A 23,701-nucleotide genomic window follows, 5' to 3' on the forward strand; every position below is an offset into this window, starting at 1 on the left:
GATTATTGTTATCAATTCTTAAATGTCTTAACATTTGACACAAAACTATAAATTAATGCCTTTGCTTAATGTTCTTGTATAAGAATGGAGTTCTGCAAACATTTTCCTTTTTACATTAGTATTCTTTTAAATATTCATATTAATATGTTGATAGAATATAAAAATAATTTTAAATTTACTTGGCACTTCTAATTCTTGGTAACACTATATCTGATGGAGGCTATCAGTTCTCACCATCAATAATTAATCATTAATAATTCTGCTTTTAAACATACAAGTATATGTAAAAGCTTTTGTACAAAACAAATATTCATAAAATCAAAAAATATTAGGAATCTATTGAAATAGTGATTCAAAATATTTTACAATTATGACCATTGATTTTATATGCTCAATAATAAAATCTGTATAAAAATAACCTTAAGTGGGAGTGATGCCTCATATCAGCAACCCCTTGAATACAATTATTATTGATAAATATGCCCATTTATTTTGGTTTTATTTCAATTAGCAATATTACACAATCTGCTCAGTGATTCATTGACATTATGCATTTGTACATATTAATTTAATGTATTATAAATATATCAGTTTATTTTTATGACAAAAAGTACCTACCAACAAAAAATTATTCATAAGAAAATTTGTTTCCCTTTTGAAATAGCAACTGTTTTAGTAATGATTAAAGATTTTTGTATTCAAATAAATTATGCAAAGGCCATAGATAATAGGATTTCATTAAATATAATATATTACTTAGAACCGCATATAATGACATTAACAGAGGTTGTCGGCCTTGTTTTCATATAAATTATATATAATGTGATGGATATTATTGACAAACATGGTATACTACAACTAATCAGAATCAAATTTATTTTCATTATAATTAATTAAGCAGTTCAAATTAGTATTTTTCTTAATTCAGGTAAAGAGTATTCTAAAGACGCAGAAACAGTGTGAATAACTATTTCATGAAGTGGCCGCCTCATGAAAAATTGGCGGTTGGGTATCCCAATGACTTGCAGTTATCAAGACCTAGACGGCTAAACTAATTAATAATTTGTACTCACATAGTCACAATTGAACAGCATTTAAAATGAATAAAAAATAATGCAGTGTGAAAAAATTGGTGGGTGGATATTATTTAAGATTATTGCTTCATATGAAAAAAAGTTCATGCCACCACTGTTAAGATTTAAAGGATCAAAATAACAATTACCACCATAAATTTTATTAATTTAAGTTTTATCTATATATTTTTTTTTTAAACACACTTACATTTTACCTAAATATCTAAAGTTTATAATTACTTATGCATTTGTTTATAGTTTAAAGTAGTATAATTTTGAAATAAAAAACATAATAAATATATTTTTATAAATAACTTAGATCGATAATTAAAAAAAAAAAAATGATGTATAACAATGTCAACAAACATTAACTAAACAATAATATAAACATATTTAAAATATTAATAAGTCTATCATCAATTATTATTCCGCTACTCACACAGATAATCAAATTAATTTATTGTTTTAAACATAATTTATAATCAATATAATATAATTTTGAAGAAACAGGAACATGCAAGAAAAAAATGCTTGATAGTATTTAATATCCAAAGTATAAATTTTAAATAAGTTAGGAAAATACTGACAAGTTAATTTATTCAAGTTTAACCGTTTTTTTTTCTCTTTTTTTTATATATATATAAAATGTTTGTACAAATTAACATATTTCATTTAGGATTAAAATATCTATAATATACATAAAAAAAATGTACATAGTATGTACACTTAAAACTTAGTCTGATGATAAATAAAAACAATCAATTTTTATTGTGTTATTGCGAAGACGAGGGACGGTGATATTGCGGTGGATAATTATTACTATAAGATTGAGGCAACCTTGGGGGGTATTCATTTCTAATAGGATACTTATCAAATGATCTTGGATACTCTGGTGGATATCTAGGTCCATAACTGGCTACTGAATTGGCCTGTACACCGATTTCAGATGACTTATGAGGTCGGTCAAATTTTGTTAATGTTATTGAAGAAGGTAATTTGGGAGGGTATAATGATGATGGTATGGCAGGCGATGCAGGTTGTGAAACAACAGCAGATGAATGAGTTGGTGGCATATATGACGGAGATTGAACAGATCTTGAAGGTGGCGGTATTTGCTTAGGCGTTATTGAAATACTAGGATTATTTCTTAATAAATTTGAACGGTTTCGTAATTGTTGCATAGAAGCATCTGAAAAACAAACATATACATTTTATAAATAAAATAAATTAGATTTTGTTAATTATGGACAATATTAATTACAAACCAATTTTGGGTCCTGGATTAAAACTACTTTCTAGTGGTTGTGGCCTATTATATGCCATTGTAGAAGCAGGATGAGTAGATTGTTGTTGAGGGATGAATGGTTGGCTAGTTACTGTTGGATTATTAGGTTTATTGTTTGCTGATGTACGGATTGCAATTATTTTTCCGCTTTCCAACTGCATATAAATTCCTTTGGGACTTTTTAGTACCATCACTTTTTGACCAGCTTTCAGTACAATTGAACCACGATCACCAGCATTTGTAGGGATTACAACATCTTTAGAAATATTTAAGTATTAAATAAAATATTGTTAGAAACATGAAGTATACACTTGTTGTGTTTGAAGTTAATAATTCTAAAAAATAATCTAATTTCAATAGTAATTATTAATTACCAAGAGGTAAAGTCATTTCTTGAGCACTCATTCCTTGTTTTTGCCAGACTTCAGCTGGTATCCATCTACGGTTTAGAGCATTTCTGCTAGCCATGACTGCTGATGTATTTGACATTGATTGCATTGGACGTACACTAGCCATTGGTTTACCCATTTGATTTCTATATAATAAAACAATTAAATAATTGCACTTAATAAGGCAATAAAAAACATATATTTTTATATTTTTATTCTGACCTATACAATGAAGAAGTAGTATTTTGACCATAATATGAATACATGGGTCTAGTGTTTGCTTTTTTCTCCATTTCATAACTCCTTTTGGCTAACCTTTTTTCTGCCTGAGATAGTTTTTTGTCTTTACGGTCCACGAACAATGATTCGTGTTGAAATGGTTCCTAAACATTATTAAGCAAAAAACATTTTATGTTACAATCAATAATATAATTGAATTTCACAAATACTTCATTGTTTGCTATCTTTGTCTTTTATGTGAATTAAGTACAACTAAAACATGTTGACATAAATGGATATAAACTTATAAATAACTGAGTAGTAAAATATTAAATAATCGTTGCTTATGTTATATAAGTGAGCGACAAAGATAATAATCTTTGGAGCAGTGTATTCTCTTCTAATGTTTAATTTTAAAAAATTACCTTGGTTAGTACAGAACTGAGATTCTCCACAATATATTTTATAACTACATCGCTATAATTATCTTTCAATGATGAAAAATCTTTGATTGGTGTAGACTCTCCATCATCCCAACATAAATTAGTTACTTCTTTGATAGATAAATGGGCATCTGGATTGCATTCATCAACAACACGATCTGCCATTACCTGTTTGTTAATCTGTCTATCATAGATTTTTTTTTCTAAACAATTATCTGTTACTAATCTGTATACAAAACATGGTTTTTGTTGACCATATCGGTAAACTCTGCATACAGCTTGAGTATCATGACAGGGATTCCATGATGCATCAAACACAATTACTCTATTTGCTCCAACAAGATTAATGCCTAATGATCCAGCACGCGTTGATACCAAAAACAAATGGACTGTATTACAGATGTTGAAATCGTTGATTAACTTTTCACGTTCAGATGCAGAGGTACTGCCATCAAGACCTAATAATAATGAATTATTAGTATTACAATAAATAATATTAGATATTAGTTATCTTATTATAATAAAAGTAATATAGTTTTTGTTCTAAATTAAAATCTGCATATAAAACATACTCATAAAATATTTTATAATCGTTGAGTTATAACCTTTTAGTTAAATTAAAATTAATAAAACATAAAACAAAAGTATGGGCTATATTCTACTTACGATAATAATCACAATTTCGACACCAATTTTCATCTTTTCCAGGTATTTTATTTCGTTGCAAAAATTCTTCTATCAAGTCTAATGTGAACAACGATTGGCTAAATAATAAAACACGATCACCAATTCTAACAGATTCTTCAACAATAGCAAATAATAAAGACATTTTTGCTGAAGCTTCAATCATACCAGGTACATAATCATTAAATAATTCAACAGCCTGAAAATCATTCCGTTATAATGCAATAATGTAGAAGATCAATAATTGATAATTATATAATAACTCACCCAATCATATGGTATTCCTGGTTCCTCCTTCCCACTTTTAATTAAAAGTGATGGATTTTTTATTTCACCATCCTCCAACGTTGTTATTTTTGGATCAATGGTATCTTCTATGGATATTGATTCTTTGTTTATAGAAAATGAAGTACTTTTCTCATCGTGAGATTGATCAATGTCTGAATTATTGCTAGTTCCACCATATTCATATTTAGTTTTATTGTCCAATGAACGAAATGGTGGCAATGGATTTACATCTTGGCTAGTCACAGTGCAAGATGCTAGATTCTTTCGATCAGGTGGTTGATATGTACGTTCAGGTCCAGGTATGTTATCTAGTATATCAGATATGCTTCCCAATGGAGTACTAGTACCTGGAGTGTATGGAGGGTACATAGATGAATAATTTGAATATCTTGAATAAGATTCATTAGAATTTGAAACATTGAAACGATTAGATTCTGAATACATTTTCACTTCATTTTGATTATGAGCTCCAGACATTAAACCAACACCTCTTCCAGTAATTTGTTGTATATTTGTTGCTCTTGGATATTGATTAGATTCAGGATCTGTTTTAGCACCTCCAGGTAACCCAGGTTTTACATTAGATGGCAATGGACCATAGACGGGTTGATATTCATTAATTTGACTGTTGTTCAACATGTTTGGCGGCTCTAAAAGACCAAGCAAACTCTGTCCATCAGGCTGGCCAACCATAGCATTATACAATAGTGCCTGTTCATTGGCATCAGTTGTAGAGTTCAGTACACTTAACATTGCTTGATCATTAGCTAACAACATTTCTTGGTCATGTAACATCTGGTCAGACAAAATATTGGGATTTTGAAATGAGGAGTCAGGTAACATAGTTCCATAATTATGATTCTGATTACTTATATGTTGATTGGGTTCTAACATATAATTGTTGTAGTTATTACTTGAATTATCGGGGTTCATAAATGGTTCCCTAATTGGAATCTGGCCATGATTTACCAGTACATTATCTGAATTTTGATACTGCTGTTGTTCTTGATTATGTTGATGATGATGATGTTGTTGTTGTTGTTGTTGTTGTTGTTGTTGTTGTTGTTGTTGTTGATGTTGTTGTTGTTGTTGTTGTTGCTGTTGCTGTTGCTGTTGCTGTTGCTGTTGCTGTTGTTGTTGGTGTTGCAATTGTTGTTGTTGCTGATTAACAAATGTTTGATTCATTTCTTGATGTTTGTGTGATATAGTCATTGAATGAGTATGTTGAGCCCCTTGGCCACTTGTTATTTGTCTTTGGGTATTAGTATCACACAACAACATTCCTTGGTTAACAGAATTACTATTCATTAATCTAGGGTTATCAATTATTTGATGATTTGTTACTCGATTTTGAATGGATTGATGGCTTAACGTACTTTGATTACTTAAGCTGTTATTAATATTCTGTGAATTGATATTGGTCTGAATAGAATTTTGCACTTGTTGATGATTCAAGTTGGGTTTCTGATGATTTGTAATAATTCGATTGTTGTCAAATATACCCTCAAAGCTAATAGCCATACCAGTACCATTGTCGTTTCCCTGCTTTATTAAGCCACTCCCATAAATACTTTTATTACTTTCTGTTAAAGATGTATGGCTATTATTAAATTGAAGATCTTCATTAATTCTTGAAGAGCTCCCAAATATTCCTTTATTAGTATTAGTTAAAACATCTTGATTGTTTGTAAACAACTCTTGATTGCTATTAGAAAGAACTTCTTGGCTATTTCCTTGATTAAATGCTTGTCTAAATGATATATCTTTAGAATTAGATATAGCTAGTTGATTTTTTAAGTTGCTATCATTATCATTACAATTATTATCAATATGTAGTCCTGAATTAGCGACAATCATTGATTGATTTTTTTGGATTTGTTTATTATTTATATTAGGTTTTCGATTTCGAACATTTTTTGGTTTTTGTTTTGAAATTGACATTTGATCAATACTATCTGATTGCAATCTTGGAATGTTTGAAATACTTTGAGAAGGCATAATTTCTTGACTTATTCCCAAAGTTGGAAAATGACCTTGATTCACTTTTTGAACTTCTGGAGAAAACCCTTGGTTAGATAATGGTTGTTCAGATTCCTGATTTCCTTGTGTAGTATCTTGATTAAATCCACGATTTTGATAAAGATTTTGATCATTTGAACCACTAAAACTGGTTTCCTCATAGTTTTGATAACTTGGCTCACTTTTTACCATTCTAATTTCTCCAACTTCTAGTCTAGGATCTTGAGGGTATGGATATTGATTTTTTGTTTCTGAACCTTGATTAGATTGATAATATTCTGAATTACCTCGATAAAAGTTTCCTCCTTCTTTCCAATAAGAAGAATCATAGTTTTGATTATAATTGTTCAATTGTTGATTTGTAAAATTCCCCTGACTTCCATATTGTTGTGGTTGTGAGGAATAATCATCATATTGATTAGATTGAGTAACAGTTGAGGTATTGTGATTATGAGTAGTGGGAGTAATAAGTTGATTATTGCTCGTATTTGGCATAACTGTTGCTACAGCCGGAGTTTTTATTTGATCTTTTTTTATGTTCTGAAATTGATTGAAAGAAAAAAATATTCAAATAAAGATACCTAAAAAAATTATGTTTTGGAAAATACTCTTAACTTAAAAAAATAAAACAATATTTAGCCAAGAACAAGATTTTAAAATTTTTTTTTATGCTTAGAACATAAAACTTTGGTTGAAAATAGAGAAATATTATTCACTTTTTGTATTATATATATATACAGAGTGTCCTCTGAGGATTTACCCATTGCGATATCTCACGAAATAATGGTGATATCAAAATTCTGGTTTTATAATAAGATTCACAGGGATAAGAACTACAATTATTTCATTATTTAATTTATTTTAATGTTTTTGTAAAAATGTAAAAAATATATTTTTTTATTTAATTATTTCCAAAAATATTAAAGATAACCATTTTGTAGTTTATTTTTCTGAAAATATTGACGTTTCAAAATTTTATTTTCATTAATTTCCTGATTTTTAATATTTTTTCTAGTTTTAAAGAAATAAAATATGATTATAATTTATAACTATTAGGAACACGAAACATATTCAGCCAGCTGTATGGGAATGCGCGCGGCGCGATGGGTCACATGTTTGATAACATTACAGTGTTAAATAATTCGCAATTTTTCTCGAAACAATAAAAAATATTAAAAATCAGGAAATTAATGAAAATAAAATTTTGAAATGTCAACATCTTCAGAAAAATAAACTCTACACTTCTCATGGCTATCTTTAATTTTTTTTGGAAATAATTAAATAAAATAATTTTTTTTTTAAACTTTTTAATCAAAACATTAAAATCAATTAAAATATGAAATAATTGTAATTCTTATCCCTGTGAGTTTTATTACAGAACCAGAATTTTGATATCCCCATTATTTTGGGCAATATTGCAATGGGTAAATCCTCACGAGACACCCTGTATAATATATATTTTTTAAATACCTATACCTACAAAATTTTAAGTAATTTTTAATTTTAATGAAAAAAGAAAATTTGTTTTTAATTGTTTTATTTTGAACCAAATGCTAAAATTATATTTCTAGTGATTAATAAGAATATCCAAATTGAGTATTTTAAACGTTTTAACCTAGTCGAATATGCCAAAATGTTATAGCGGAGGTGAGCTAAGAAGACTGCAGACCTCCCAAAAATTTCGAGAAAATTTAAAATGCTTACAATGTTCTAAGAATTTATTAAAATTATAATTTGTAAAAACAGACATTTTTAAAAATCTAAAATAGTTTAAACCCACATTATCAGCACACAAGACAATTTTTTTTTGGCAATGGTAGTGGGGAAATTTGTTAAAAATTAACTATGTTCTATGCTACATGCTACTCTTGACAATAATAAAATATAAAAATATTTTTTTTTGGTTATGAAAATAAATTTATTTATTTTCTCTAAAAATATTTATAAAAGGTAAATTATATTATTTAATATATGTGTATCAATTACCTTGCGATTTGGATTGTTTTTTAATTCTTTAGGATTAGGATTCAATCCTCCTCCTTTTGGCCATCGATTTCTAGATCGTTTTGATGCTGCAGATGGAGAAGTTGCTGGGGTAGGTCCTAAAGGTGTACCCAAAGGTGTACCAGCTTCTTCTAGATCTAAATCAATTTCAGCTTCATCCAATGAACGTTTTTTCAAAAAATAGTATAGAATGTCAGGATGATTCCAGATCTACATATGAATAATTATATATAATAAAATATTTGTCTAAGTTTAACACTATTGTTTTAAACAACTTACTTTACAACAAACTGCAAATGCTTTCAACGGATTAGGTACAGCTTTTTTCCGTACAACTTCATTCATAAATCGATCATACAGCAATCGTTGTAATGGAGTCATACGAACAAGTAAAACAAATTCTTCTTTTTGTGGTAATGTTTTTTCCAATACAGAATGACTTCTTCGTTGAACAAACCCTTCTAAAAGAGAATGTAGAACATGTGCTCTGTGTCTCATCAACCTAATATCTTGGGGTGTACTGTCAATACATTGACCATTTTGAATAGGTCTTTCAAACATGTTACTGAATTCAGTTTTTGTTCCCAAGTAATTTGGACGAACAAAATCTACCATACACCAATATTCTAGTAAGTTATTTTGTAATGGATATCCAGTTAATACAACACGTCGCCGACTTTCAATCTCTTTAAGAGATTGTGAAGTTGAAGCATGGCTATTTTTAATTCTATGTCCTTCATCACAAATCACTAAATCTGGTCCAGGTTTTACTAATGCATCTCTCATTTCTAATAAAAATAAAAATAAAATAATTAAATTTTTTCATCAAAATTATTTAATAACTATATGCAAATTAAGTGTTTACCATCAAGCAATGGTTTATTTTTCTCATCATAAAAATCATCATCAATTTGTTTTTTATTTCGTTTCTTTCTTGGTTTCCTAGAAGTTAATTGTCTGTAAAGCTCATAGCCCATTAGTAAAACACCACCTTCAACTCGCCAGCTTTCTATAACTTTGCCTCTAGCTGATATAGTCTTATGAAAATCATTAAGAACAAACAGAGGGAACTGTCTATAAATAATATCACCACTATTTGTTGTGTTTTCTGAAGAATTTTTAGGATCATCGGGTAACGGAAGCCACATATTAAATTCAGCCATCCAATTTTGTAAAGTATTAATAGGCATAATACACAACACATGTTTTGCTGGTGTATGTCTTAAAAAAACATCACAAAATGAAACAACCTATAAAAATAATATTTAAATAATTTAAAATAATTACCAATGGAAAAATATATTTTTAGAATATATAAATTAAAAAGTACTAATAAATTACCTGGAGTGTTTTGCCTAATCCCATTGAATGGGCAAGTATGCACCCAAATCCTTTAGAAGATTTAAACCTTTCAAGAGATTCTACCACATTATCAAACAAAAATCTTACACCTCCAATTTGGTGAGGTTTGATAATACGTGCAATTTGAGGAGCTAAGAAAACATCTGGCTCATTATCTGGATGACCAACATTTATAAGAACTCGTCCAGACTCATCTGGTTGATTATAAGCATCGTTTGTGTGCATACCACTATTGTGTGTATCATCATCTGCTATATCTTCTTCTTCTTCATCACCAGATATTAATATACAATCATCATCTGAACTTTGAGGTTTTCGTTCTACTTCCTCTTCTTCACTTTCACTACTTATTGTTACAACCTCAGCTACTTTTGCTGGTTTTATTGGAGCAATTGAAACAGAAGATGTTACCATGTGTGGTTCATTAACATCTCCAAGTTTTGAAGCAATAGATGATAATTTATCAATTTCATTACATTCTTTAGAAGCATCTGGTTGATTTTTTAATATTTCTAACATTTTTTTATTAAATATCTGTGGCGATCCAGAATCAGTAGATATCACAATAGTATTAGGTTTAGGTTGGAGTTGTGGTTCAGTAGGTACAGAACTTTTTTTAATTAAAGATGTAGTTCCTCCTTGAAGCAAAGACATAACACGATCCTGAGCTTTAGAGTTTTGTCTATTGATCGCAATTTGTTTTTGGACCTAATATTTAAAAGAAAATTAACTAGTTAAAGTTTTGTTAAAAATGAACCATTTATAATACGTACGTCTCTAATAATACGTTGTTGCTCTTGAACCCGACGTAATCTTTCCATTTCTTGTCTTTGTGCAGCCAAGGTCGATTCATCTAATTTTGTTTCATCCATAACCTCACGAATATTTCGTCTCAAATTGGTTGGTCGTTTTTCGGATGTAGATTGATTATCTGGATCTTCATCACTGGTTTCTAGATAAAAATATAAATTAATTATAAAATATTTATAACCAAAATAAAATATAAGTACATACTGTCGTCATTCATTTTGGCTTTTTTCGGGGTTTGATCATCTTCTTCCTCCCCAGATTTCCGTTTAGAGTTGGCTTCAATTTCTTCATCAGTTTGTTCTTTGGCATTGCTCTCGTTTTCTGATTCATTTCCAATGTTTTCTATTTCTAATTTGACTTCAACGTTTTCATCAACTGTTGCGGTAATATTAAATACTTCGGAATTATCTGAAGTCTTTGAAATTTCTGGTGTCTTGTTCGTATCTTCTTCGCTACCACTAAAATCATCTTCTTCATCGCTACAGTCATCTTCTTCTTCCTCTTCATTTTCTATAGCCTTAGGCAGTGGCTTTTCTTCAGGTGGTTGAACCCTTTGAACAGTTAAATTGGCGTATCGTGATAAATTAAATGGATCCATTAGAAAATCACTGTACTAAAGCCAATTCCATGATAATTTATTCTAAAACGGTTCTTTCACGTCAAACAATACCACTACTAATTACCAATAAACAGTGAACAGTCGAATACGAATACTTAATAGATAGATAATAATAAAATAATAATATTATCAAAACAACAAGACGTTTTCTTCACGGGTCCCTATCATAAACTCGACCAGGACACAAGACTTTCGAGATTAAAATGTAAGCACCGTAAACCGTCGAAATATCGTCGACCGTTCGAGAATGACTCTTGAAATCGATAAGGCGATATGGATACGAAAATCACGACGGTCATCAAAAACGTTAACTAACTTCAGCAATATTATTATTATTACATCCGTCCATTTTCTTCTACATTCAATACATTTTTTGGAAAACATTAATCTCCGGGCAACTACAGTGTGGGTGAACAGGTATTATTCCCACCCCTAAATGTTTTCTTTATGATTACATAGTATCACACAACGCGGATGCGGCTGTCGGGATTCAGAATCGGCAGGAAACTTATAGGCTTAAAATAATATTATTTTCTTCAAACGAATATTAATTTCGAAAATAATGCCGTAAACGAATTTTTGCCATCATAATATTAATCTAGCATTTACAACGATGAAAGGAATTCATTATAATTCCGCAAAGCGCATACGACATGTAGTAGGTGAGGGGACGAATCGCTTATTCTTTTGGTTTTTGTCCCGGCCCTGGGGCTAAAGGACGCAATTGACAGTCGAAACTACCGACACCCCCCGAGATCGATATTCGATTTCGAAATGTCAAATTCTTGAAATTAGTGAATTTTGTTAATTTTGATTCACGAAAAAAAGGGAAAGCTTGTGACAAGTTGAAGTCCGGCAACATTGGCTACACTGCAATGTTGACATGAATGAAGTATCGAAAACTGTGTATGCGTAAAAAATTTAACAAGTTATGAGAAATGAGATTTAATTAGTTCTTATCTAGTTTTCTATACAATTTTCATTAATTTGTCAATTTTTTTGCGTTTTGCAGTGTACATCTACATTATTATTTGTTCTCATAGTTTTTTCCTTTATTTTTATCAATAGTACGGACAATTGTATGACATTTATTAACTAACCGTTTTGCGTGAATGTTTATAACTAATTGTATTATTTAATTTAACTTAAGCATAATTACTCTACCTAGTTGGCAGTATAAAATAAGTCGAATTCCTAGAATGGACGTGGAATCAACTGAAAATCCAGTAAGTCAATTCTGTATTTTTGATTAATATATTTTTCATACAAAACTATTTACCAGTTGAATATAGGTATCCACTATTCATCAGTATAAACAAAAACATTAATGATAAAGATATGATTGGTGAATGTCTATTAGTAGTTAAGTAGACATTCATCTAATCAATACTTAAAATATTGTTAGACCCTTTATTTGCAGGTATTGTGAATATAATTTATTAGGTACTTAATTCATGACAGTAAATTATGTATAATTTTTGTTTTTAAACATTTAAAGAAAGTCGTTGTTACTAAATGTTACTTCATACTTGTTCAGGAACCTCTATTTTTAAATAAAATGAGTCATTCCATTTTTTTTTAAAAATATTTTGTTATTTTGTAAGAAAATATATTTATAGTTATACTATAATCCTGGTATTCAAATGTGTAAATATTATAATAAAGTTGAATTTGTAAACAACAATCCCTTGATATAAAAAATATATATATTTATATACAAAATATAGACTCATATTACTTTCAAAAATTGCAATTCATTAAAATACATTTTTAATTTTAATTGTTATCAAATTTTTGTTTTTGTTTTCTACAATTAATGTTTTATAAGCATTAAATAATATTTTTAAAACAATAAATGCTAGCTACTTTGGCTTTGTTTAATAAATCAGATACTTGAAATTCCACAACACTTTCAATTTGTCTTTGAAATTGTTCAAAGTTATCATTTGCATATGTATCAAATAAAACTAACAAGACTTAGTGTCTGTTTACTTTAATCCGTAACTTATCTTATCACTATATAATTGAAATAAAGATTTATGTAAGTATAATATAATATATAGTTTTTTATATGAAAAATGTTTTTAATTAATTATTATTTACTAAATTAATTAAGTAACCCCATTATTATATTTATAGGTAGAAAAGTATATAACATGTGACAGTGAATACTTATTTCATGTGGGTATTGTTTGTAGTATTTCTGGAATAATATTTACCTGACATTTAAATATTTAGATATGTAAATTCACATGTTTATCTCTACAAAAACTTCAGTAAATGGTTGTTGCATACTTATTGTGTATAGTTTGACAAAATTCAAAATTCAAAATGTATAAAATAATATTTTATCAAGTACAGAATTAAATAATACATTTTGTAAGCGCTCAAAGATTTTCATTTTATAATATTAAAAAATTATTTTATTTAACAAATATAAAAGCTAGTCAAAAATAATTATCAAATACAGTTTGTACATTTTTTGATCATATTATATGGCATATTCTGACACTGTTTAGTGCATACAAATTTGCACTCTAGTTATTACTAAAATTATTTTACCTCTTTTTGGCTTTTTATATGTATTTTAAATTGTTGACTTTGTTTTTAGTTCACTTCAATTTATATATGATAAACTTAAATTGTTAAGTAGTTAAGTTTGGAAACTTAATACAAGATTCTTCATAAGTAATATATCTTCATATACTTATCAATTATGACATACTAATATTGTATAATAAATTACTCAATCATCCATTACAGTGAGCTCAGCATCGACATTACATATTATTATAGAAAAAAATTAGTTAAACTTTATTATTTTAAAATTAAAATTGTTAAACATAATTTCCTATTCAATTTTATCAAGTGTGTTCAATATTTAATCTAGAACACTGTCATTACTTATTAGCTAGGTCTGGTAATGGCCTTCAAATAGAAATTTCTTAAATTATTGGTTGAGCTCTTTATTTTTTTTTTTTGATAAAAATTGTATTTTTAAATAGATTTCTTTAAATATCATAGTTTCAGTATGAACATTGAAAATAAAAGCTAAGAAACCTTGATGGGTAACATCCAGTGGTACATAATTCTTTTCAAAATTGTCTAATTTGTAACCATAATATTCTGAAAGCATAAATAAAATTAATTAATGTCTATTCAGTGACACATTAACAATAATTTCAAGCTTTCCTAATGTAGCTGATTTGGATTGTAATATTTTACTATACAGTCTATGACTCCTAACAAATTTTTTAAAACAATTATTAAAATTATAAATTCTATTGTTATTTAAGATTATAATTATAAAAAAAAAGATAGGTACAAAAACGACAATAATAATAATAATTGGAATATAAAATAATTTTAAAAAAAATCAATAGTTATACTATAATAATACAACTAACTATAATTAAACTTTAGATATTTGAAATTACAATTCAAGTATAAACTTCTCCCCCATGGTAGTCCCACTAAGTGAATTATTTAATGACAAGATGCACTCAACACCTACTGTACAGCAGATCTAGTAACATCTTTCCCAGTATACAATGTAGAATATAAAATTACAATTAAATATTAATCTTTTATAAACTAGCAGATTCATGTGGTATTATAGGTAATGTAGACTTAATAAAGAATTATGTGTTCAGAATTTAAAAGACTGTTGTTTACAACTGCTTATCTAACAGAATTGTTACAATTAATTAATTAATTATAATTATTATATCATTACATAACTAAAAAGCCTCATTAAATTCAAATAATTATAACTAATTTAATATTGTAAATTGAAAAATTGTAATTCATAAGCAAATTAAAGAAACGTTTAATAGTATAATTAATTGTTAAATGTTGGGTGCTATATATGTAAAGTTAAATTTTTAATTTGTACTTATAATTTGGATGTATTCTAATTTTCAGGAATATGTTTTGTTTAAAATATGAAATTAAAATCTTTTAGTTGTAGTTTTTTAATGAATTCATTTCTAACTAAAGTTGTGCAAAAAAAAGTATTTTCCAAAACATTAAAACTTTATTAGATTATGAGTGTCCACTGTTAAAAATACATTATATCTTTACAATTAACCATATAAATATGAATACTATATTTTAAGGTGAAATAATGTATTAACCTCTAAGCAATAAGCCAATAAATAGGCAAATCCTATAAACATCGCAACTAATTTTTGTTGTAGTGATAAAATTACATTTTACCTTTAAACATTTTATTGGCTAGATAAATAAATGGTAGCTAGGTATGCGTAAAAAATGTTCCATATTATATATTTAAAATCATTAACAATAATTATTCAGATTCTTTGAAAGCATAAAATAAAAAGTTTATATTATTAATTTTGATAAATAAATATGAGAAATTTGAGAAAATTGGTCCCTGCATAAAAATGCTGTATGCTAACAATTGGTCCCCAGCTTAAAAGTCATGTGTTTGTAATAGTTTTGACATAAACTTTTTTAAAGATGAACTTTTGAATTATTTGTATTTCTTATAAGTCTTGCTGTAAAACATTGTTTAACACTATCAAGGTTTTATTCTTGCGATATATCATATTTATTTAAATTTTTGTATTTGACCATATATTTTATTCATAAAATATTTTGTATTTAAGTATGCATTCATCTTTTTATTAATTTTTTATGTTTTATGCCCAAAAAATATGTAGTTTTTAAATTTTAAGCTAAGGACCAATTGCCTGTGTACAAAATTATAATGGGAATAATTGCCAGCATGCTGTGTTTATTCATGGGGATCCTAGATGTCCTAGATTCAATTAATATAAGTGCCTATATAATTAAATCAATTAGGTATTTACAAATTGTAGTCTTATTTTTAAGATGTTGTTAATTAAATTTTTATCCTTTGATATGCAATTTTTCATCCTTTGTTTACAAGTTTAGTTTTAACTTGTAAATACTATATTTTTATATCTATAAAATATATTTATTAATAAATGTATTAATTTACAGTTTTCTTATACTATTTTAAATTTAGTATTTTTCTTTATGTAGAATCCTTTTTCATTTGTCTTCCTATTAAGCTCTTTTTAAGATTAATAATAGAAAGTGTTGAGGGCATTTTTGCTAATTTTATTACATAATTTTAACAAAAATTAACAATTGTTTTTTGTTGTAAATCTAATTTTAATTTCAGCATCCTGTTATATCTTGTAAACTGCATACATTTAATTTATTTTTATCTTAAGAATCTCTGCACTTTCCACTGAAAGCAATCATATGTGTCAATGAAAATGACTAATTATTTATTAACCTTTTCAGGTTATCAAAATGTTATGACAAATCACGTGATTACTATGGAAGAGAAGGCTGAGTTTCAACTTAAAGAAGGATGTCGTTTAAAAGGCAACTCTTGTTGTGCACTAAAGCATGCCGTGCGTTCACTTACAAATCTAGATGATTTTGTTAGTGAGCGTATTGGTGAAGGTTTCTTCTCTGAAGTATACCGTGTTACTCACCGAAACACTGGAAAAGTAATGGTACTCAAAATGAATATCAAACAGTCTAATCGATTCAATATGCTAAAAGAAGTGCAGCTTATGAACAAGCTTTCACATCCAAATATACTTGGGTATGTAAATTAAGATTAATCTAGTTAAACTTTTTTTTATTTAAAACTTCTAAGGGAATACTATAAACAATTAAAATAGTTAAATTAAATTTCTTTAAAATTGACAACTTAAGTACAAATGTATAATTAAATATATTGTCTCTACTATGGGCCCATCGCTAAGGAACAAGCAAGTCAAGTGTTGCTTTAGGGCGGCATACAATTTTAAAGAAATTGTAGGTGGTATAATTAAATAAATATTGGTAAAGAAGAGTTTCATCAATATAAGCTTTAGGGCAGAAAATATGTGTGCCTGTCCTACTGTTAACTGAACAGTGGATACTTAAAAATTCTGAATATTTTTATGAAAGTTAAAAAAAATATATTCACAATTCAGTTAATTTGTATTATTTTTTGGATTAGCCCATAAAGTCTTGCCCTATTTGGTCTTATGCAGCTATACTAATAGTTAACAACTCATTAGGTTGTTATTATCTACTATAATAAATAGTATTACATATAATCATATATTTATTATACTGTGTGTCTACAAATACAGGGTTCACTCTAAAACTCAGTTACTTGTTACTCAGTTACTCACTATCCTACACGTATTTTTAAATTCTGTTACTTAAGTTTTTTGACTTTTGTATTTTGTGCATACTGTTTTCATGGACACATGGTATATAAATATATTATGTTAACAATCTATTTATATGGTTATTGTTATTTAGATTTGAAGGTGCTTGTGTATATAAAGGACAACTCCATGCATTGACTGAGGTAATTATAATACTGTTGTCTTCTGTGTATGTTTATAATGTACAATATTGCATGTTTTAAAGAGCTCATTTAATTAATAAAAATGTTTATCACAAATGTACATTTATTAGTATATCAATGGTGGAAGTTTGGAACAATTAATTGAGTCTGATATTGAACTTTCATTTAAAGTAAGAATGAAAATAAGTCTCGATATTGCAAGGGGCATGAAGTATCTTCATTCAAGAGACATATTTCATCGTGATTTAACATCAAAAGTAAATATAAACTTATTTTTTATAAATTATAAATGCTTAATTTCTTTTAAAACCTGTTCTAAAATTATTGTTTAGTTTTACTTAACATTATTGCTATTAATTTTTAATTATAATTTAATTAAATACACCAAGTATAATAACATTCAACAATTTAAAAATTTTAGAATGTTTTAATTAAAAAAAATGAATCAACTGAAGATCTAACTGCTGTTGTAGCCGATTTTGGCCTAGCTGCAAAAATACCAAAGTAAGTTATATTTATATTTAATATTCTTATTCCAATCTAAAATACACTTATAATTTAACACTAATGAAGAATGCCAAAATAATTTTTCTCACCCAAATTTGTAATTACTTCATGTCAAATAAAATATTATTTACACTAGTATTATGCCTCTGGTAATTAAGGTTGGTAATTTTATAATAATAAACAAATGTGGATGAAAAGAACATGTTTTTAAAACTATTCCATGTGATTAGATATTTAAAATCATATATAAATTTATAATTAATATTTTATTAAAAATATAAGAATGTTAATCAGATTTCTCATTATTAAATGTTTTTTGTGATTTTCAATGTTTATCTATTTTAAGTACATTTTATTTTAAATATGTTTTTATAGAAAAATCAAAATTTAATTAGAAAATACTAAGGTACTTTACTTACCAATTACCCATAATTAATTTCTTATATTTTCTTGTTCATTAATTTAGTTTATACATCTTGATTATTTTCAAAGTCTAAATTTAAATAATTGTTTTTAAATAATTTATTTTTGTATATTAGGAAAGGGCAAAGGTTACAGCAAGTTGGATCACCTTGGTGGATGTCACCAGAATGTGTCAAAGGCAATGTATATAATGAAAGCAGTGATGTTTTTAGTTATGGAATTGTGTTATGTGAAATAATTGCCAGAGTGAAAGCAGATCCAGATATTTTACCAAGAACACAAAATTTTGGACTAGATTATATAGCTTTTGTTGAGTTATGTTCATCTTGTCCTCCACCTACTATGTTTCTTAAATTAGCATTTTCTTGCTGCCATGTAAGATTTTTATCAAACAATATCCTTAACATGTATTATATACATAAATTGTAATAAATTAATTTTTTTAATTTAATTTTTATTAAAGTTGGATGCTAAATCACGTCCAACATTTAAAGAAATTGTTCAACAGCTAGAAGAAGCAATTGCTTTTCCACTTACTGTAAATTCAAATTTATCTGGATCACGAAGATGTCCAGTTGTTACAACTCGGTCAAATCCTTGCTCAACAGCGATGGTAGAAGCACGAAGTGAAGAGTTCCTGCTACAGAATAATAGACCTGAAGAAAACAATCACAAAAAATGTAATTACAAACATATAATTTCATTATTTGATATTTTGTATTCATGGCACTTTTTGATTTAAATAAGCATAGATTCAAATATTCATAAAGCAGTCAAACTGTTCTATTATGATGTAAAATGTTTAAAATTTATAATAATACAATGTATATAATCTTCAATTATTAATTGTATTTTGTGTTTGATATAGTGTGTCATAGTAGATCATTGTCAGAAGATGAAGGTATATTGGCTTTTCCAGCACATACAGCTCCATCAGACAAAGCACGATGTCATTTTGTTCAACCTCTGCGTTATGTGGGTGAAAGTATGTGTCGTCAAGATCCTCATTACAAGCCTTGCCCGTCCAAATCCAATCCCTTTCATAAATTGGATGCAAAGTTTCAAGGTGTTCGAAAAATACTTGCTTCAACAAATGGTTCAGATTTATTTTCATCATGTTGTGAACTACCGTCACCTGGGTATGTGGAACTTGATAGAAGGTGTTCTTTAAGTGTATCAAGTGGTGGTACACTCATTGCTGACTCGTCTACACCTAAAGGAAAATATAGAAAAATTGATAAATCCTCAAAAAAATGTCACTCTACATCTTTACCATCATCTCCACTGATGTCTAGATCTAGTGGAAGACGGTGGATGTCATTAACAAACATAGAAAATACTGCTAAAAAATTTCCTACTGTAACAGTTGATTTATGTTGGACCGATCTCACAATTCCTGTTAACTCTGGTGTAGCTAATCTAAAACGGAGAGGCTCATGTGAATCTGGCTTCTACAGTAGTGTTTGCGATGATTTTTGCTTACCAGGTAAAGATATATTTTATTAACAATTTTTAACTAATCAATGATTCTAATGTTATGAATATTAAGACACTTTTAAAATAACAGTTGTATGTGCTCGATTATTTTCTTGCTGTGTGGGTAGCAAACAAAAGCGTGATCAATATTAATGAACAACATTTTGGCAGGACTTGAGTGCCAGCATGCAACTAATGCTTCATCGGTGACATTGTCATCTGGTTCAGCTACATCATCATTGTTCCTTGACTCCACTGGTGATGATCATCATCTTAGACCTGGCGGCTATTGTTTTCTACACAATAATACACATCATAGTTCAGATGATCTATCAACGTGTAATGAATGGGAAAACCATCAAGTAATTACAATTAATTATTTTATTTTAATTACAATTAATTATTTTACATTATTAATATTTATTTCAGAAGACTAGACATATAAGTAAAATTGTTGAGTATTTTGAAGAAAAACAGAGTCAACGAGAGACACAATCCTCCATACGACCAAGGCGTTCAGGTCTTGTATCTGGAGTTTTACGACGTGCAACAAACACTACTAGTCCAAATGTCTGTGGCAAACGTATTTTGGTTTGTGAAGGAGCTGTAAGGTCAAAACTAAAGCTTTTTGATAGAAAATAAAATTTCTATTCAGGGTGCTACTTACCATTAAATTTTTTTTATTATTATATTTTTTTTTATGATTGGTTGTTATCCAAAATTGTTTCATCTAGTCATAGGTTCTACAAAATGCCAAAACAGTATAATGTATATTAAAACCATTACAATATTTATTTACAATAGTTGCCATTTGTTTCTTATTTTTTGGTAAGCATGAGAGGGTTTAAATGTGTATAGAAGTTATATGTGTAATTTTTTGTTTTGTTTTTTTTTTTTTTTTTTTTTTTTTATAATTAATATTTTATTCAAGGAACTATTATACAATTAGAAAGTTCAACTCAAGATTAAAAATAACTATTTTTTTTTTTGTATGTTTTATTTTTCTATTTAATGTTTATATGAAAGATATGGTAGTATTTGTTATGGAACCAATAAGTTCATAGTCAATAACATTATTAACTTATAGAGTAAGTATATTTTTTATTCAAATGAATGCCTAGTTAAAATTATTTTTAAAAATGTGTTTATTCCCCTAACTTTATAAATTCTTGAAGGATGATTTAATTGTTTGATGGTTTAATTATAATGGGTACTATTTAACACACATTTTCCATAAATAAAATTACTAAATACCTAAATAGCATTAAAAGGCTTAAAATTATAGGTATTTTGTTTTTCATTATTTATAAAATACTATTTCTATAGAAATCAAAAATTTTATTTTAAACAATAGCCATTCTTTTCTTTTTCTAAAAATATTTACAAGTTTATAAATATTACGAAAATGTTAAACTTATCAATTAGAAAACAAAATATTAAAATTTGACAGAAGTCGACAATTGTTTTATTCAATATTTCTACCGTCCATTCTCAATAACATTGTATATTAAATTATATTAATAGTATTCAATATTTTAATGTCAACAAAAATATTAAATTGAATAAAAACCTTTGTAGGTTATTATTTTGAACCAGAATATTATAAAGTTGTATTTTCACACAAATAAAAATTGAATTTAAAGAAATCACAAAATCAAAACAAAACCATTTATTATAACTTATCACACATTAAAGAAAATATTAAAACAATGCAGTTTCTAAATGTGCAAAATATATTGACCACATAATCAAATAGAAGTTAAAACAAGTTTTCTGAAGTAACGAGTAAAAGTAAAAAAAAATATATGTATTATTAATATATATTATATTATAATAATCAACTGGTAATTGGCTCTACATCCTTAACTTTCAATTAAACATTTTTAAATTAAAAACACCATACATGTACCAATATAATTTTCACATTATATTTAATTATAACTTCTCTTGCATTTATAGGTACTTTTAAATAAATTATAGAAATGTAATATTATTATTTATTCACGAATCTAAATCGTTTATAAAGAGAACCTCCCTTTTTTGTAAGCCTGCTTGTTTAAGTGTTTTATTTCGGTCTTCAACGTTCAGAACTCGTTTTGGAAAATTAGTTGCCACTTCAAAAGTTTCTGGTGAACTTGGATGGCAAAATACAAAATTTAAGACATCAGCTACAGGAGACATCTCTGCAAATCGCCTTTCTATTCTTACACCACCGGGCATGATAAATACAATTGTCAATGATCCTGGTTCTTCTAAAGCTGGTTCTTGTGGGATACTAGCCAACATTTCCACTTTTTGTTTTTTCAATTCATCCTTATGTGCTTGTTCTATCTCTTCTAATCTCACCTGTTGTAAACGCTCCTCTTGTTCTTGGTTCTCTTTTAATCTTTTAATCTGCTCTTTTTCCTCATCTGCACGTAGTGATTCTAAATATGCTCGGTCTTGCTGTTCCCGTAAGGACTGATTAAAACTACGTTCAATTCTTTCAGCACGAGCAGCAACAAGATATGCTTCATTAGCTTCAAACACTGACCGTAATCTTCTTATAAATTCTTCAGGTGACACAGGCCCTTCCATTCGTCCAACTAGGGTCATTCGGCTTTCCCTCAGTACAACAACAGCCACATAAGGATATACATTGGCTTGAAGTGCAGCAGCTACTCGATTACCTTCATTCAAGTCTTGTTCACAAGCCCAAAATAATATGTTACTTTCATTTAGGAAGGAAATGACATTACTATTTGGCAATACAGTTGAACAAAAATTAGAACAATCAGATTGATCATTTTGATGTAAATAAATCACAAGGAATCTCAATTCTTGTTTAGCATCATTTAATGCTTGCCTATATGATCCTCTATAATAAACTGGATGGTCATTTCCATATGTAGACTCATAGTTTTGAATAAATCTTCCAACGTCAGCAACAGGGTCTGTAATTGGAGGTCGAGGTTCTGGCCAGACTAAACTCCATGTAAATCGTACCACTGATACAAATGTGTTATAAAATGTTCTCAGTATGTAATCTATTACAAATGATAAAAAATTTCCAGTTCCAGTAGTCTCAGAGTTAAAAATTTGCTGCCTGGTCGGATCAACTAGGACTGTCGGAGCAGATGATGTTTCTGATGTTCCAGCAAATACAGATGGGCGACCTTCCCTTAGGTTTAACTGATCTTGAACAGCGGATTCTATGTCCCAATGATGTCTCTGTAATACATCTCGACATGTAGGCAAACTCTCAATACCAGTTAAATCCTGAAATTGAAATAATTTGCCTATCTGTTCAGCACAAAGATCAGCGGTAAAGTCTTCTTGGTCCATTCTAAAATAGAATTTATCTTAAAAAATGTGCAAAAAAACAATAGTGTAGATAAAAAATATTTAATGATAAATAATTTATGGAATAGTACAATTTTTTATTAGCTTACCTCAGTAACAAAATTTCATTGAATTACAAATAAGCCAAATAAGTTTGAAAAAAATACATAAAAATTAGTATTTCAACATAGAATATTAAAAATTGTCATAATAGTAAGTTGAAAATTTGGGATTTGCGGTTTTACTGTTTTAGGTGTTCTATCTGTGGTGTTTAATGTTTATACAAAATTACAAAAACATTTAGAAAGTTTTGATGAATAATACAAAATAATAATTTCATTATTATGATAAGCGAAATCAACTTTGATAATTTTGTAAGTGTTACCAAATGAGATTTACTTTTGTAAAC

The 23,701-nt window shown here is 27.8% G+C and overlaps 3 protein-coding genes across 6 annotated transcripts; 1 reads left to right on the forward strand and 2 right to left on the reverse strand.

The window, feature by feature from the left end:
- Positions 1–1,314: 1,314 nt before the first annotated feature.
- Positions 1,315–11,591, reverse strand: LOC107173640 (uncharacterized). Its single transcript, XM_015524247.2, has 13 exons — positions 10,781–11,591; positions 10,540–10,718; positions 9,746–10,474; positions 9,270–9,654; positions 8,684–9,192; positions 8,387–8,614; positions 4,361–6,940; positions 4,076–4,292; positions 3,392–3,867; positions 2,970–3,130; positions 2,733–2,893; positions 2,339–2,614; positions 1,315–2,262 (listed from the first exon to the last, which is right to left on the reverse strand). The coding sequence occupies exons 1-13, from the start codon at positions 11,172–11,174 to the stop codon at positions 1,847–1,849; spliced, it is 6,711 nt and encodes a 2,236-aa protein (XP_015379733.2). The 5' UTR covers positions 11,175–11,591; the 3' UTR covers positions 1,315–1,846.
- Positions 11,592–12,123: 532 nt separating this feature from the next.
- On the forward strand, positions 12,124–20,960 carry LOC107173630 (uncharacterized). Of its 3 annotated transcripts, none has more exons than XM_089227122.1 (10): positions 12,127–12,421; positions 16,494–16,803; positions 17,517–17,565; positions 17,676–17,822; positions 17,987–18,069; positions 18,612–18,870; positions 18,959–19,175; positions 19,364–19,981; positions 20,143–20,333; positions 20,404–20,960. In XM_089227122.1, exons 2-10 carry the CDS (start codon positions 16,508–16,510, stop codon positions 20,611–20,613), a joined length of 2,070 nt encoding a protein of 689 aa, XP_089083248.1. In that variant the 5' UTR covers positions 12,127–12,421; positions 16,494–16,507; the 3' UTR covers positions 20,614–20,960. The 3 variants fall into 3 exon arrangements, with proteins under 3 accessions (XP_089083249.1, XP_089083248.1, XP_015379718.1); XM_015524232.2 differs by having other exon boundaries at positions 12,132–12,421; positions 20,401–20,960; XM_089227123.1 differs by lacking the exon at positions 20,404–20,960 and having other exon boundaries at positions 12,124–12,421; positions 20,063–20,286.
- A 665-nt stretch (positions 20,961–21,625) lies between these two features.
- Faf2 (Fas-associated factor 2) lies at positions 21,626–23,612 on the reverse strand. 2 transcript variants are annotated; one of them, XM_015521968.2, is made up of 2 exons: positions 23,403–23,612; positions 21,626–23,296 (listed from the first exon to the last, which is right to left on the reverse strand). In XM_015521968.2, the coding sequence occupies exon 2, from the start codon at positions 23,293–23,295 to the stop codon at positions 21,973–21,975; it is 1,323 nt and encodes a 440-aa protein (XP_015377454.1). In that variant the 5' UTR covers position 23,296; positions 23,403–23,612; the 3' UTR covers positions 21,626–21,972. The 2 variants fall into 2 exon arrangements, with proteins under 2 accessions (XP_015377454.1, XP_015377455.1); XM_015521969.2 differs by having other exon boundaries at positions 21,626–23,312.
- Positions 23,613–23,701: the final 89 nt, after the last annotated feature.

Source organism: Diuraphis noxia, unplaced genomic scaffold (assembly GCF_037042655.1).
Source record: "Diuraphis noxia isolate RWA-SAM2 unplaced genomic scaffold, SU_Dnox_SAM2 contig0004, whole genome shotgun sequence".
Classification (NCBI taxonomy): Eukaryota; Metazoa; Arthropoda; class Insecta; order Hemiptera; family Aphididae; genus Diuraphis; species Diuraphis noxia.

Coding starts and splice junctions, on each gene's coding strand:
- LOC107173640 (XM_015524247.2), bottom strand. CDS start 11,174: ATGGATCCATTTAATTTATCACGATACGCCAATTTAACTGTTCAAAGG. Junction 10,719..10,780: donor AGCCAAAATGAATGACGACA/GTATGTACTTAT, acceptor ATTTTTATCTAG/AAACCAGTGATGAAGATCCA. Junction 8,615..8,683: donor CATTTGCAGTTTGTTGTAAA/GTAAGTTGTTTA, acceptor ATTCATATGTAG/ATCTGGAATCATCCTGACAT.
- LOC107173630 (XM_015524232.2), top strand. CDS start 16,508: ATGACAAATCACGTGATTACTATGGAAGAGAAGGCTGAGTTTCAACTT. Junction 16,804..17,516: donor TCACATCCAAATATACTTGG/GTATGTAAATTA, acceptor ATTGTTATTTAG/ATTTGAAGGTGCTTGTGTAT. Junction 19,982..20,142: donor CGATGATTTTTGCTTACCAG/GTAAAGATATAT, acceptor ACATTTTGGCAG/GACTTGAGTGCCAGCATGCA.
- Faf2 (XM_015521968.2), bottom strand. CDS start 23,295: ATGGACCAAGAAGACTTTACCGCTGATCTTTGTGCTGAACAGATAGGC.